Genomic DNA, 16,057 nt, shown 5'->3' with positions numbered 1-16,057 from the left:
CTACAAATTCCAGAATACACATTTAAAAAAAACCTGGACTTGATAAGCTTTGTATGCACAGAACCGGAAAACCTGGGAACTGACACGAGCCACTCGCGCCAGGGTGGGATTCTGCACTTACAGCCTGTCAGATAAGCAGTTAAACCCGTCCTTTTACATTGTGGTAGTTCTACATTTGATTTTCAAATAAATTATAAGTGCGAATCCAAGTAATAAAATGCACAGGACGGCTTTTCTGAAAGAGCTTTCGATTCTCCGAATTTACAATAAAAACGTTCGGTAGCCTTCATTAAAAGGTATTCTCTCATGTTATGGATTCGCCCTAGCATCTCGTGTTTGGCCCAGTCCCTTTGAGGAGGTATCCCAGCATGCTTTGCAAAGATTCACAGGTGCAGGAAATTGACCGCCTTCCTGTGGCGTGTAATAAATTGCAGAGTCGAGCTGTTCTCTTTCTGTTTTTCTGGCAGTGAGGGTGATGGGATTGTCCTCCGGTTGTTTCCAGTCAAAGAAACCGGTAAAATGTGGTGCTTTTTTTTCCTCCATTGTTTGTCTGTTTTCGGGGTGTTTTTGTCTGGACTGTGTCTAAAGGTGTCGTCATTCGCATACTCTAACTCTAGATGTGTCACCCCCTGCAGCTAGTTTCTTCGATCCTCTAATTTTCTGCCGAAGGTTTAACGGGGGCAGTGTAAATCCTGTGAGTTTGTGTGTAAAACGTGCTCTTGAATCCGCCTTCCGTTTTGTTTCTGGAATTGGCAAACTTTATTTAACTTTCGTAGTTAAGAACTTTGCTTCTCCAGCGCTGTTCTGGGAATCAAAAAGGAGGTGTTGTCTTAATTTGCCATCAAATCCGTTTTGTATATATGATTTATTGATGTTTTAAGTTTGTGCCAATAATACTCCCATTTTGGCCATTCTGTTGATTTCGGGTATAGCGACAGCCAAGTTTAAATTATGTCTTTCCGTTAGAGTTTTTATGCAATTTCTTTTAAAATTGTGAATAAAATCACCTTTTAATTTTTAGTTCTGTTTTTCTCACTGTGACCTGGAATGGCATTTGTAGAATCCAGTTATCCCTGGATTAGAGTTTTAGTAGGCCTGGACAACTTCCAGGTGTTGAGGCCCCTTGGGATAATTTGTTTTGCTAACAGAGGGCAGTGGGGTGGCAGGTAATGTTAATCAGGACTTGGGTGACTCTGTCAATCTCGAACAAGCACCAGACCAACTATCAGTAGGGTTTCCTGTCACAGGAACACGGTATTTCCATTTGGCAAACGTGCATTTGGGAATTGCTTGCTTTGTGGAAGTTTAATTGGACTACAAGTACCAGAATTCAGTGCACTCTAGGATGAAAACACAGGAGTCAACATGTACTTGGATATGGAGCTCCTCCACCATGGTTTCTGCATTCTTTGGCCATTTGATTAATAAACCGCTTTTACCTCCTCACATGACTTGGCTACACTTGCAAGTTTTGGATCAAGCTGCTGGATTGGCTACCCTTCGTTTTCCTGATTACCCTAGATCCCGGTGTTCCTTTAAAGCAAATTCACGGTCGTACTTGCTAGCGCCCTGAAACCATTTTGTGTTAGCTGCGTTTTAAAAATGCACCAATTGGCCTATGCAAAGTTAATTTTGGCCTGCAGCAGGACATTACACAAATTCCTACTTATTGTCGTGACTTCTGCCTCCTCACATGACTTGGCTACACTTGCAAGTTTTGGATCAAGCTGCTGGATTGGCTACCCTTCGTTTTCCTGATTACCCTAGATCCCGGTGTTCCTTTAAAGCAAATTCACGGTCGTACTTGCTAGCGCCCTGAAACCATTTTGTGTTGGCTGCGTTTTAAAAATGCACCAATTGGCCTATGCAAAGTTAATTTTGGCCTGCAGCAGGACATTACACAAATTCCTACTTATTGTCGTGACTTCTGCAGGTAGCTTGTCTATCTCTCTAATTTTTGGGCCTTGCTTGACAGCACAAGTGTCTGCAAGACTTTTATCTTTAATTTAGACACAAAGTACGCTTTTGCTCCACCTCTATCAGTTTTGAAAAATCAGGCCTGGGCACCTATTCACAATTTAAGGTCTGTGCTGCGGATTAGTAAAGATCTCCATAAAGTTCTGGGCCTGGTGCCATTTAAAAAAAAAAGTATGTGGGTAGTTAACTTTTAAGTCCTTGTTCTGTACATCGGGTCCTGACATGCCTATCTTAGGTCTAGAAAGGCTATATCCTTGCCATATTTTCCGGATAATAACTGAAAATGTAAATGTATCATTTCCCTTTTCTGTATGTACTGGTTTTTACGTGGATATTCTATAATTGTCATGGATAGACCCCTGCTGGACCTAGTTGTTGTAGACTAATCTCCTTGCCCCAGCCAGGTACGCACTTTACACAGCGATCACAAGCTATCATGTGTGTATTGCGCTATAACGTGCATTGCTTTTTCATCGTCCTTCTAGTGTGGGCAGTTGCTTTTCCGTATGGCAGAGATCCCTACTTGACGTAGGGCAACTTGCGTCTGATGCGACGTTCTCCAATGGCTCGTTCTGTCCTTAGAACTTAGATTGTCCTTCACCACAAGTGAGGTTCAAGCACTATAACTTCAAGTACCAGCATGCAAAGGGTTCCAGACTGACCTTCCAGGAGCAGACCAGTATCTCAAACCCAAGACCAGGGTACTGGTGATTTTCCTCCCTTTGTAACACATCCACCGTGCTTAATACCAAAAAATGGCTCTGAACTGGGCGAACACTTCAGTTCCATTAATTTAAAAAAATCTTTCTGGGCATTGTAGCATTTGTCATTCCATTTGGAATAAATTGCAATATTTTGCAACTACAAATCTGTGTTGCAATCATGGTTTTATGGGTGAAGCGAAGTAAATCGCTTACTATACGCAGTTTTCTAAAGCAAACTAAGGCTTACTCTTTATGTAGTGGTGCATAAGCATTGCTTTCAGCGGTTTAATGTCGAACTCCTATTGCCTGCTACACCAGTCCTTACAGTGGGCTTTGAGTCAACCCATTGCTGATCTTGGTTATAAAAATATTTTGAGGGTACATTAGGAGTGAGGTGGGGGCTCACGTCATAAGTGGTGGGTGCCTTCATCAGGAGGAGGTTGGTTGGGCTGTGTGTCGGCATGAAAGGGGTTCTATGATGTTGAAGGACACCTTGGGAAAGGGGGGATTTTAGGCAAGGTTCCATGTGAAACCAGTATTGGCAAAGCCAAGAGCTCTTAGCTTTGGCAATGTGTTTTAGCGAGGTTGTACACCAGCGTGGCTGGTGTTACTGATGAAACTTTACAGTGCAAAAATGATAATGTGTGGACATCTTCACCTAGTGTGCTGATTTTGTTTTGATATTAAAATTTCAGAATTACAAAAAAATGGGCTTCATTTGTGATTTCCTAGTTCTGATGTATTCTGAAATGTTTGTCCAATTAACTAATGTGAAAAATGGAATTCCCTTGGTGATTAAATACTGTCTAGCGGAAATAGATGCGAACTTGTATATGTGTTAGAACTTACACATTCCCAACTGAAATTACAATCATGCAAAAATGAAAGTAAAAGACTGGTGTTTTTTATTTTATAAAACCATAGACATCATAATAAACATTTACGCTAGACAGTGTATTTAACCACCAAGGGAATATCATTTTTCACTTGCCAATAGTACCCTACTCCCCTGGCAGGGTCAAAGGGGTCCTGCTCTTTCTTTTATACAATTAAACTGTCATTTAAATCTTGTTTTGTGCTTAAAAAAACCTGCATACAGCCTTCCCTTTCAAACCTTCAGTACCCAGTAATATTGGCACACAAATCCTCTCACTTTGTAGTTGGAGAAAGAAAAGGAAACTCCAAGCTCCCTCAGAAGACAAGAGCCTAACATTTGTACTATCTTTAAATGCACAACAAATGTGTCTAGATGGAAACAAAATGTCTGTTTATTGCTCATTTGATTCTGAACTCCAGCATGATATTTTAGGGGGTGCTTCAGCATCCCCTCTTCCAGTGCCTATGGCATAGGAGTGAAATTTGAGGAAGAAGATTAAGTTATGCTATTGATAAAGAGCACTGACCAAAATAAACAAGCTCATGGACAGAACATTGTTACACACTGGCATGCAAGATTGATGAACTAGTAGAAACAGTCAGATAGGCGGCAGGAAGCCTATTCAAAGAATACAAAGCACGTTTACAGCTTCCTGAACTAGCATACAAGGGTGACAATTGAAAACACATGCACTCTCGGAGTGCTTCATGAAAGAAAAGTTCCAAGAAAGAGGGCACTCGTGGAAGAATAAAGAGCCGGTTAGAGGTGGTAACCTGGCTGTGCTCCACTGGAGGGACAAAAGCCAATCAAAGCCAGCAAATGGAAAGCAAGGATATGTGAGTTACAAAACACACAGCCAATGGTACGCAATTGGCAGAAAGCATTCCTAGGGAATCTTTCCGCATGTCCCCAATAGAGCTATGAACCAAACCGCTTCGACCTAAACTGACTCAAAAGTATACATCGTTGTATATCTCCCTGTGCAATTTTATTGAATGGCTAATTCCACTCCCACCTCATTGCCAGCAATTTATAATATTGGGGTCATTTACTGTGTCAACTGCAGTCCTCCTAGCGTGTGTTTAGGAGATATTTATTATGGTAGATGTTTTAGGCAGTGGACTTTTGAGTCTTGTATTGTGACTGTTTTTGCTTTCTGTCTCATGGCTCAAGAATGGTGAGCTGGTTCAGAGTATTCCTAATGAGTGCCAGCAGCAGGCCAGTGGGGCTGTGGATGGCAGCCACTCGCAATGAATTCCTCCCGGCTCTGGTGACTTTGTTTTGCTAGCTGTGTCATTGGTGGTGTGGCAGTTGTGTGGCCATTGTGTTGATGGTGAGCGCACACAGTATACACACCTCCACTTTTACCTCAAGGGGCTTATACTTCTATAAACGACACCAATGTATTCTCCTTAATGAGAGCTCCAGAGTTTATTCACTTCACTATAGTCATAAATGGCTCCAAGTTGTAAACTCCACCTGTCCAGTCCAGGTTTCAATTTGCATACCAAGATTCTATTTCTTTTCAGCTCTGGGTGGCCAGCTATGGTGTAGGAGGTCTGAATCCACACAAATTATCAGGATATCTATAGGTGATTCATTTTCACACTTCAAATAGTTTGCAAAGTTGTTTGTCAACCTGAATGTTGGTTTGGAGCCTCATGGACTAAATTTGGTTATTGAACCAGAGGGCTAGTGGGCCATCTATTTATCGCTCACCAGCCGAAGACAAAAGGAATGTGCCTACCTGTCCATGTAGTTTGTTTCCAGGACCTAATCCCAGTTTCATTCTAATCGAATAACCACGTTATTTGCACTTCTAAATTTACCTTGGAGATCGGTTGGGTTTTGTCTAGAAAGGCTTCATTTGAGACCTTGTTATATTTTCTGTTTATTTGAAAGCTGTGCTTGGAAAGGCTTCTTAGAATAGCTTCTTGGACCACGCCCATTTTAGCCCCCACAGAAGGAACGTCGTAAGGGTGCCACAGAACCTGATGCAAGTGTGGAAAGTGGACCTGTGGAGCCCCACCTGGGCTGTGTTGAAAGCAAAATAATCCTTTCCTGGGGTGCAGAGGGCTCTCCTAGCCCTGGTGCAAATTCACCCGCTGCATTGTTCATACAAGCAAACATCTGGAAGCAGGAAAGGAGATTTTGATAAAATTATGGCAGTTTCTTTTCTCCATCGACTTGCATTGAAATAGGGGCAAATTCAGGCGGGAGAAGGCTCAGATAAGCCTATGTTTGGCCTAAAACATTAGGGGAGTCACTTGAATAAGGGATGTTGACATGTCTACTATTAACAGCTACACCCCTGTGCCACTCTTTCTTCTTTTTTTTTATTTATTTATTTTTCTCATCTATAACCTTTCCTTAGACTGAGGCTTCTTGACGTTAATTTCCAAAAGGGCATCGGGCAACTTGTAATTGATGGAAAAGAAAACCATTTGACATCCAGGGTGACCGATTATGCTCTAGTATTTTCGGGCTATTCTCTTTTTTTTTTTTTTTTTTTTTTTTTTTTTAGCAGAGCTGCTGTTTTTACGAGTGACTTTAATCCAACACTGCATAAACAGACTGGAATTCACCCGCAGAGAAAATGCTTAAATACCGCGGTTGAGGAAAATCAGTTCCTTCACGGTCACATAAGAGGAAACCGATTTACTCTGTTGCGAAATTGCTTGATCCTGAGTGAATTCTTACAGCTGTAATTAACTCTGCTGTGCATAAAGTTTTAGGAAAATTATGCCTGGGTACCTGATGAACCCTCTGTATAAAACGTGGGATTTGTGGAAGTTGGGATATCCTGCTTAACATCGTGGGTGCTAGGGACGTGGTCTCTACGTCCATAAAGCAGCAATTTGGTGCTATGGACGTGGAAGTCCTGTCCATGCGCCCAGCACTGAGCAGCAGCTGCTGTTGGGCTGCTCTGGTGTCCCCCCGTCTCACCCTTTCTGGTTCGGAGCGGGAGTCTCTTCTGATCCGGAACAGGAAGGGTGTGATGGTTCTGCAAATGTTGCATTGGAGTCACTGACTTGATTAGTTAATTGCTGGACCAAGTAAACGGCTTCAGCAAGAAGGGGATAAAGAACCCCATCTCCATGGTAGCAGGGAGTTTTGCTTGAGGGAGTCGAGTTGGAAAGCTAGGAAAATACTTTCCAGCAATGCTTCTTACCGTGCAAAGTGCCAGACGATCACGGCGCAAAGTGATCTCCAGGATTTTTTTTATTTGGTTGGGTGAGCTGCCTCTTGGGCAAGGACCTGTGCTCCTCCACCCCTTCCAATATTTTCAATGTTTCTTCCCCTAACGGCAGATGGGGTGTTTACTCCTAATCTGCCCCTCCGGAGAGAAGGGGGCAGAAGGCTCACTAGAGAAATTCATAAAAATTAAAAAGACAAATGGATGGGGCATCCTACCATTCATAGGGCCATGTCACACCCCAGAAGAGGGCAATGGATTTTTTGCCCTCGTGCCCCCCACCTCCCTGCAGATTGGCAGTTTGCAGCCTCGCAAGGGTGGACAGGGAGCCCGTTATACATCAGGGCTTGGCTTTTGGACAAAGCAAAAGATGGGGGCAGGAAGCATTGGCATTGGGCCATACCTCCACCCAGAAGGAGCAATAGACCTTTTGCTGGCTGGGGGACAGACGGGAAATTAATCCAGATTGAGGGGCCTGCTCCTAATCTACCCCTCTTGCCCCCTAGTGGAGTAGAAAGCCTACTAGACACCAGCGATTTTTACATCTGGACAAAACAAGGGCGCATCTGTTCCTCCCTAGCATTGCCCAAACCCCCACTTAAAAAGTGATAAACCTGTCTGTACTCCCTGGGGGGCAGAGATGGAATTTGCTCCTGTGCCCCTCCGGGTGGGGGTAGAAAGTCCACTGGTTGACAGTAACTTTTATGAAATGTGTTGGGGCCTGACATCAGACCTCACTCCCACCTCAACCGTGTTTCTGCGCCTCAGTCTTTGCTTGAAATCACTCCTTTTCTTCATGTTAGTGCCCTCAACGTCTGTAATATGCAGGGATCCACAAAATGCCTACCACCCAGCATGCCCACACTTTAAATAAAACCACTACCCCACTTGTGCAGTTTGGCCTAGCGCTCGCAATAAACCAGGACCCCAAAACGCAGTGTGGCAACATTGCAATAGGGATAGCTGCAGTATTTGGCCAGTGCTGGGTCGCCACCTGTGGAAACCTACCACACCCAGACACTTTTGCAAACTAAACACATGTGTAGTCAAAGGTGGTATGCTTCGTATGGAACCCATGATGTTTTCTTACCCACAATGCCCTGCAAACCTCACTGTGCCTAAAATCACACCGTTCCCTTTCATTTATGTGACAGGAATTCTGTGGATTCCTGCACATTCCATAAATTCCCGACACTCCGCTTGCCCCAATTGTGCCAACAAATTAGCTACCCCACTTGTGTGGCTAATACTAGTGGCTGCAACGGGAATCTGTCCAACCCAGAACAGTGGGAGTTCTATCCCTGCCTTTTTTGTTTCCTGCTTTACTTTTACAGCAGTGCTTGGAAGCAAAGCTGCTCCGCTTCAAGCTGCATTGTTTGTAGTATTCGCAGACTGTTGTCCTGTAGAGTCATTCTCTCCTTCTTGACTTGAGGCACCTAAACTACCATCTACTGCACATTGGACCTCTAGGCACTTGGCGGAGACGTCAATGGAGCACCCCTATCTCTTACAGCAGCACTAATTGTCAAAGTGGCCCTGGAACTAATTGTTGAGCTCTCTTCCGGGTCTGTTAACAGTCTTAAGTTCAGCAGGAGCTCCGAAAATGAGCCCAGCAGTTTCCCAGCAAGGCAAGCAGACTGGTGGTCGCCATAGTAATCTGGGCTGTAATGTGCAGCGGGAATCCCGTGTAATTGACTCACCAGGAAAATGTTTATAGCTCTTGTGCCCACCAAGCTTTTACTACGGGGTCAAGAGTAGTGACACTTCTTCGGAGTAACCTGTGGCACCTGTAATCCCGGTTGGGTTCTACAAGTCACCCAAATGGCTGCACTTTCCATGTGAACCCCCCCTAGCCCCACCTCCTTTTTATGCTCTTCTCTACATGAAATCAAAGTATCCTGATGCAACAAGTATGGGGAAACTTCAAATATCTTTTGTGATCTAAATTTGCTGCCAGCAGGCCCCTGGTCTCCATCTGGGTACCACTGCAAGTCTAAAGTTTATCAAAGGGCTAAGTGCAGCTGTTTATCCAAGGGCTCAGTGCAGCTGTTGGGTTAAACACACATCCAGGTGTGCTATGGACTCACTGCACGAGGCACGTTATCAGAACTCACAGGTTGCACGGACTCCTGTTTGGTGCAGTTGTAGCTTGGCTGTGCGCTACATAATTTGGGAAAAACTATGCTACGCTACTTAACCCCTTCTGCGCTCATGACAAGGTCAGCTCGTCATGGGTGTAACCTGCGCTACGCGGATGCCGAGCTGACCTTGTCACGTAACGCGGGATTTTTTAAATCTCAGCGGGAAAACTGCTAGCACGCATGCGGTTAAAGGGCACTGTTGGGTGGTAACCGTGCAATGGGAAATACTTGCTTTTAAATATTGACCTCAGCCAATAGAGACTTCAAAATATTGACTTGCACTGGATTGTCGAGACCAGTGAAGTTGCATCTCGACACTTCTCTTTGCCTAACCTGGTGGTCCAGTGCAAGTTGAAATTGTCACCACCTGTTGGGTCTGGTAATAGACACCAACTCACCCGGCCACGGTGGACCTTTGCGAATGTGGCTGACTGGGCCCACTGGTGAACTTCTCTTAATCACTTGGATTGCCTCGTGTGTCCTGGTGCATTAATGTTACTGTGCATGTCGGTCTTTTAGCCAAAAACCCAGTGTGCAAGCTGGCAGCCAATGTGGTACTCGCACACTCTCCTGTGGAGAACTCGCGAACGCAGTGTTTGCCTGAGCAGCAGTGCAAGACTTGTGCATGGGTACTGTGTGGCCCTCGCTATTAGATGTGCATCGTTCCTGTGGTGATCAGCAGGATGTGCATTGTTAATTTATGGTCCTTAGCAGAAGAGATGAGGAGGGTAGTTGCTGTGCGGTCATCAGAAACTGGCCTATGGTCGATACACTGCCTGCGCCGTTAGATGTGCAAGACAACTTTGTGTGCGTTTTTAAAGGCAGACTTATGGATCGTTCTGTATCTGATTACGTGGCTTGTTGATGGTTTTCGCTCCACTAAGTTTAATGTACAGCTACTGTGCGCATGTTTTAAGAGACCTGGGTTAGCTTGTGCATGCACCTATATGAATCAGACTTGTGCATAGTTGGTCTGTGTACATCATCAGAGGGAGGGAGCTGGGGGTGTGGAGATCTACTAGTGGACAGTAAAGAGACATAAGCACATCCATCTTTTTATTCAGTTGAACATATCTGGGTACCACACACAGCATCACTGAAATGCCTCTAGTCCAGGAAAAGAGTAAAGAAACCAGTCAATGTAGTGAGGAGCAGCTGTTCTATACGGGTTTTCTTTAGGACCTTGGGGTCCTGCAACTGTATTTGTGTGCTTTGTTTTGAAAGAGGGATGTAGTGCCTTTGACACGTTTGAAGGTGAGGCAGGTGGTTTTGAAATCGGTCTTTCAGCGATTCCCAATGGACGCTTGTCACCTGGTGAGTGCTGTGTTGTGCTTTATTAGTGTGATGGACAAGATGGACTCGTGGCTTTTTTTGAGTCTCTTAAATTGGTAGTATTGGAAGCCAGCACTCAGTGTGTGGCAGTTGTCTAGGGAGCCTGCTATGGTGGCGTGGTAAGTTTTGGGTATGAACTAGTGTTCTTCAGCACATTCAGTTATTAGAAGGCAGACTTAACCACAATTCCAGTTTGTGAGATAAAGCGGGGATCGCTTTCCAGTAGGTGCTCTTCTAGCACTGGTTTTGATGGCAACTCTCTCTTACACAGCCATGTTGTGTGCCCCGTCCCTCCTCGTTACCTTTGGGTATGGTTACTGGGTGCGCCTCATTGTGGATGAAGAGACTGCACATGGTTGATGCATGTCTATCATTGCGTAGGAAGCGTGTGCATGGTTACTGCGAGTGCCTGGACTTATCTGGTTATTGGGTACATTACAAATGAGATGCGGAGGGCCCCTTCTGCCTTTTTCTTAATTTGTGACCTTTTTTCTTTCACTTTAGTTGTGTTCTTTCAATTTAATCCGCATCTAAATTTTATATTTACACTAGCAATTTAATGATGAACTCCTTTGAGTAGCAAACTTCTCCAAACATACAGAAAAGGTAGTGTGCTTAAGCCGGAACTGTTATGAAAGTAATTCTATAATGTCACCATGAGTATATGATGCAAGTTATATATTTGTATGCACCCTTTCATCCAGCACTTTGTGGTACGTCACCAGTATATAAAATCATAGCAGTTAAGCATGGTAAATGGGCCTGGCCCTCTGCCCTGAGACAAGTCATTCTGCTATCCGAATTTTCATTTGGTAGAGAATAAACACATTCTTCATGTACGTTGCGGCTCAGACACCAAACTGACCATGAGACCCAGAGCCTGCCGGAGTCCAAGAGGGGCACCTGAAGACCACACTCTAGTTGGCACAAGAGCACAGCCTGTGTCCCTGGGACATCTACAGTGAGCATTGGTGGCAACATACCCCACTCATTTTTTAATAGATTTTTTTAATTTTTTTTGAAGGCCTGCTGGCATAAAGTTTCTCTAGCATGTCAAAGACCATGAGCTGGCATCCCGGTCTGCAAGTCCATCTGCATTGTGCATATAGTGCCTGGTAGCATACTAGATATTTGAGAATGTGTATGCTGTAGCCAGAGGTCATTTTTTGGATTGCCCAGGTTGTGACATGACACAAGATGAAGGTTGTGATACAGCCTCCCTAGACAGTGGACATACATTGCCTACATATGTGCTCTAGGGTGTAGCATCGACACTGAAGTGTGGATGAATGGAGACTGTTACCTTTAGAAAATCTGTGACCTAGTTAGCAAGGTATTGCGTATTAGACCTTGCTCAGCACTTCTATTTGGTTGATGGTGTCACTAGATGTAGTTGTTGGGAGGGAGAGCAGTTTCTGAGCAGGACCTGAGCCTCCTGTTGTCTTTTGAGTGCCCCTTCTGGCAAAACTGATGACAGCAAGGTGTGGTGCTTCACACAAGTTGTGCTCATGTCATGGGTACTCCTGCTGCAAGAGCCATCACCCCACTAAACAATCCGCCGAATGAGAAGCAAGTTATGAAAAACCACTTCAAATTGGTTCCTGAACCGTAGATGGTAGAGCCACAGTCCTTGTCAAGAGAATTTCTATCCTAACCTTTCCGACTTGGTTCCAGTTCCAAGCTGCTGAGTGGCCCATCAAAAGCCGATCGCCAAGGAATTGTGTCCAAGGCTAACCTGCATGAACCTGAGAGGGCCTTCCAGCCCTACCAAAGACCAGATTCGACCATGGTTGCCCATTCCAGTAGTCGCTACAGGAGAAGAAAGGGGACCCGTGCTGACTCTACTTGAGCCCGCAAGGGCCTCGCTCCAGCATCATGTTGCGGAGGAAATCATCCTCCCACCGTGAGTGGTTGAACGTCTGTCCAGAGCGACTTGACTGACCCACTGTGGTACTCACAAGTCTGATGCAGAGGGTGAAACTGAGCTGTCCCTACGAGCTTTGATGGCCGTGATCATGGCTGTTCACCCCGTGCAGACAAAAGCCGCACGTTTCCGGACTGCTTTCCACGTCTGGTAAACGCCAAAGTTTGAGGTATTGACTTAGTTGTTAAAGCAGATATTGGTAGACTTTTAAAGAGAACTGAAACCCACAAACAGGAACAGCAAAGTCAATTGACCGAAGTGTCACATAATACAGGAAAGCTGTTCCACTACACTATATTGAACAATCATCTGTACTTAATTCTAAGACTGTTCTCCATGTGTCGAACCCGTTGGACCTTGTAGGATACATTCCTGTAGTTCTTTTCAACATATGCTGTAATATGTTTTGATGTGATTAAAAGAACTTTCCTTTTTGTTTAAAAAAGAAAGCACTGGTATCTTCAATAGGTTACACTTCATAGTGTAACCTATTGCTCCAGTTCTGAACCTCTCTTCGATACCTTGCCAAAACGCCTTGAACTGCTCACTCTCCATCCTACTCTTGCCGTCCAGTGTTGTAGGGATGAATTTGGTCCAATATAGAGCGCTGTACTAGACGGAATTCCAAGTCACTTGAGAATTGTCCACTACCCTCTGCTTGTCCTGTGGCTTCTGGTAGAGTGGGGTGACTCCAGGCCTGCAGCTGGTGTGCCCTCCGCTGGGTCCACGGCCATTGAGGGAAGTGGAAACCGAACCCCCTCTTTCCAGAGTTGTTCCATATTTCTGCCGGTGAATCCTCACAAGCACGAATATTTCTGGAGTGAGTGGATTACCAGTTTGCAGCATCCATTTTGATGTGTGCGTTTTCAACCTTTTTTTTTGAACATTTGATTTCCGTGCATATGGTGTTTTTTTTATTGTCATAAGGCTTACGACATTAAAAAGCGTACCATATGCACGGAAATCAAATGTTCCAAAAAAAGGTTGAAAGCGCACACATCAAAATGGCCTTTTTTAACTTGTGCAAAATTGTTCTACTGGTTAGCATGAGTAATGAGGGCTTGAGTTTGCTTTCTCTCAGTCCTACTTTCTTTTCTTTGGCTAATGCGCCCCATGGTGCCAGTTGACAGCTTTTTGGAGCACAGCCGGTTCTCTGCAGAGACTGGTCGATGAGGCATCCCTGTTAGTCGCTTTGGGTCTGCTGTGAAATGTTGGGCTGGACTTTTTTTTGCCATCTCTGCCTCCGGATCCTCTCGTGACGTTCTCGCGGAGCCCTCTGGATCCAGATGTTTGCGGCTGCCGGACCTCGCCGGGAGCGAGGAGGGGGATGAGTCACGGGGAGCAGGATCGCTCGCAGCCTCGTCGCCAGATGTTGTAACTTCCAGAGGAGCTCTTCCGACAGCGTGGCACCGTGTCCGCGCCGGCCAGGATGGGCAACGGCAGCTCGGCGGAGGTCTGCTGCGTCGCACGGGTGGGTAAGACCCAGGGGGCGCATCTCCCCGGGGCACGGAGGCCATGGTTTGGGGAGTTCGGTGGGAGGGGTTTAGTCCGTGGGATGGGGTTGGGAGGCTTTTCTGTAGGACGTCTAATATCGTCTTTTACAAAGCGCTTCTATCGTCTTTAAGGCACTGTAAACCAACATTACTAGTACCCCCGTCTTTATCGCACTCGCCGACTCTGAAAGGATGGAAGGCCGAGTTCGCCTCGCCTGGATTTAAATCCCTGCTAGTCAGCGCGAGCCTTGTGCAGTCGCATCTTTTGGAATATGATGATCCCTTCTGTGCGTTAATGTGCATCACTTTACTGCCCTGAAGCTAGATAGAAATACACCTCTCAATGCATTCCTGAGATTTATATAGCGTGGGCGCACGTGTGCTGCACAGAGTAATAACTAACCATTTAAGAAAGTACCATCCGACAACGTGCGGCGTTCGTTCGCCCCGCCCCCTTCCCACGCATCGGGATGCCTCCAGGTGAAGCAGGATAAATTAAGCTTTCACAGACCTGTTTTGTACGCTCTGCTCATACATTTTAATACCCCTTACCTGCAGAGGTTTGTTTTTGTAGGGGTGGGAAGATCTCCAGGGTTGCAGGGGGCTTCCATCAAATAAAATACATTCGGCTCTTGGTGGGGGAGGAGGGGAGGTAGTTACTTTTGTGTGTGTATATAAGGTTTGATTTGAATGCGTCATATTATGCACGTTTAGGGTGTAGTTTAAGATGCCCAGAGGCTATTCTTTGGGGTACCAGTTATACGAATTGTTACTGGATGCCTGATCCTATACCCAAGCAACCGTCATCTGCTACCTTAGGCCAATCCGTTGTCTAGGTGGATGACTACATCTCCCAGAATGCACCAGGCCGACGTGACGCCGGGGGCTGGGTTCTTGGTGTTCCGAGTGGCAGGTCTTCCTTGAAACGAACAGACCCTTGCTCCCAAGGAAGTGGTTTGTGCGTTCAATGGGCAGGCACAGAATTGCCTTTACAAATACCTTGGTTTTCTATACAGTGTTTGATACCTCACTCCAGGCGTTTGCAAAACGCTGTAAAAATGTCAGCTGTTACTTGTACCCAAATAAGTGATACTTAATTTAAAGAACTAAATCGTGAAAGGGCGCGTTTCCCTTGTAGACTCTATGCAGAATTGTATTTTTTTGTGGGGGGGGGGGGCTGTGTAGTAAATACAACATTGAGTTGGGGAAGTTGTCTTTCTTATGTATATATGCTTCTTGTGGTAGGGCTGGCTTACTTACCGGTCTTTACAATTGTTTGATTTCTGGAGATACTACCCACAGTGCAGGGCTGCTGCATCCGGACTGCACTGGTACTCTGCAGCATGCAGCATCCCTTGACTCTTCCCTGTGATGTCACCAAGCGCTGTGTGTGTTTGGCTATCACTCAGGAACTTTAGGTGTTGGAAGATAATTGGCCTAGTTGGTAAAACCCGGATCATACCATTTGCAGCTTCCGGTTTTAAAGCCCAGCTTCGGGCAAATATTCTACTTTTGATCCTGAGCAATTTCTCGCCCCTCCAGCTACATTCTGCGAAATATGGTTCTCCCAGGATGACGCTGTCAAAGACCTCGGCTGTGGGTAATAAAGTTTAGTTTGGTGTTTATTTCCCCTCCAAAGGCGTGAGCTACTGGCTGAGTTCTGCTTGTTCACTTTACTGAATTGTGTGCTCCTGGGCAAACGCCATATGACTACATCAGTCCGACCCCCTCCTTCTTCCAAAACCAGCAGCCCTTGGGACAGGGGACCAGGCGTCCAGGATTTGTCGTCGCAGTCCCAGTTTGTCACCAGTTGTCCTGGCATATTTCTGCTAATTTAGCACATGTTCTGGGTTTTAGAGGGGTAAAATAAAACGGGGGATACACTTTTTTATGGGTTCCTAGGCAGGACTTTGTGTTGGCTATTATTAATAAGGAGTTTTAGCATGCATGATACTGGGTTTAAAAGTTTCATTTAAATTATTCACTTGGTACCACATTCTCTGTTTCTATATTGATGAGCTCTTACATTGAAGTCATTCTGTGCTCTTCGGGTGATGTAAAATAATAGTCTTTCTATTTTTGTGAAATGTCTTTTTTCAAAATCAAGTCACCCTAGCTTGGAGTACCAAATGCTATCGTTTAAAAAAAAAAAAAAAAAAAAAATCCATTTATGGTAGCAATGTTATTAATGGCATGTTTGAATTCATCTCAGCCACTGGCAATCACTCTGGCCGCATTCCAATCTATTGTTTTTAGCCCACCAGTTCACCTTAGTTTGGACCCAGCAATATGCAAATCTTTCTTGACCAATGGAACAGTCCAGCTCAAACTGCCACGCTGGGTCCAAACTGAGGTGGCATGGTGTGCAAAAGAATGATGGCTTGGAATGTGGCTCGAGTGATTATCAGAGGCT

General features: G+C 45.1%; 1 protein-coding gene across 5 annotated transcripts in view; it reads left to right on the top strand.

Moving 5' to 3' along the window:
- Positions 1-16,057, top strand: part of GSN (gelsolin) — a 152,465-nt gene that overhangs the window by 32,383 nt on the left and 104,025 nt on the right. The window contains exon 1 of one of the 5 annotated variants that reach the window (XM_078641866.1): positions 370-514. The exons of 2 other annotated variants lie outside the window; for them this stretch is intronic. In XM_078641866.1, the coding sequence (XP_078497992.1) occupies positions 476-514 (39 nt within the window). In that variant the 5' untranslated portion in view covers positions 370-475. Of the gene's footprint in view, positions 1-369; positions 515-13,444; positions 13,623-16,057 lie in introns of those variants that run through there. 2 more of the 5 variants (XM_078641865.1, XM_078641867.1) reach the window with 2 other exon arrangements.

The sequence above is a fragment of the Lissotriton helveticus genome, chromosome 5_1 (assembly GCF_964261635.1).
Source record: "Lissotriton helveticus chromosome 5_1, aLisHel1.1, whole genome shotgun sequence".
In the NCBI taxonomy this organism is placed as follows: Eukaryota; Metazoa; Chordata; class Amphibia; order Caudata; family Salamandridae; genus Lissotriton; species Lissotriton helveticus.
This window is presented reverse-complemented; position numbering and strand designations above follow the sequence as displayed.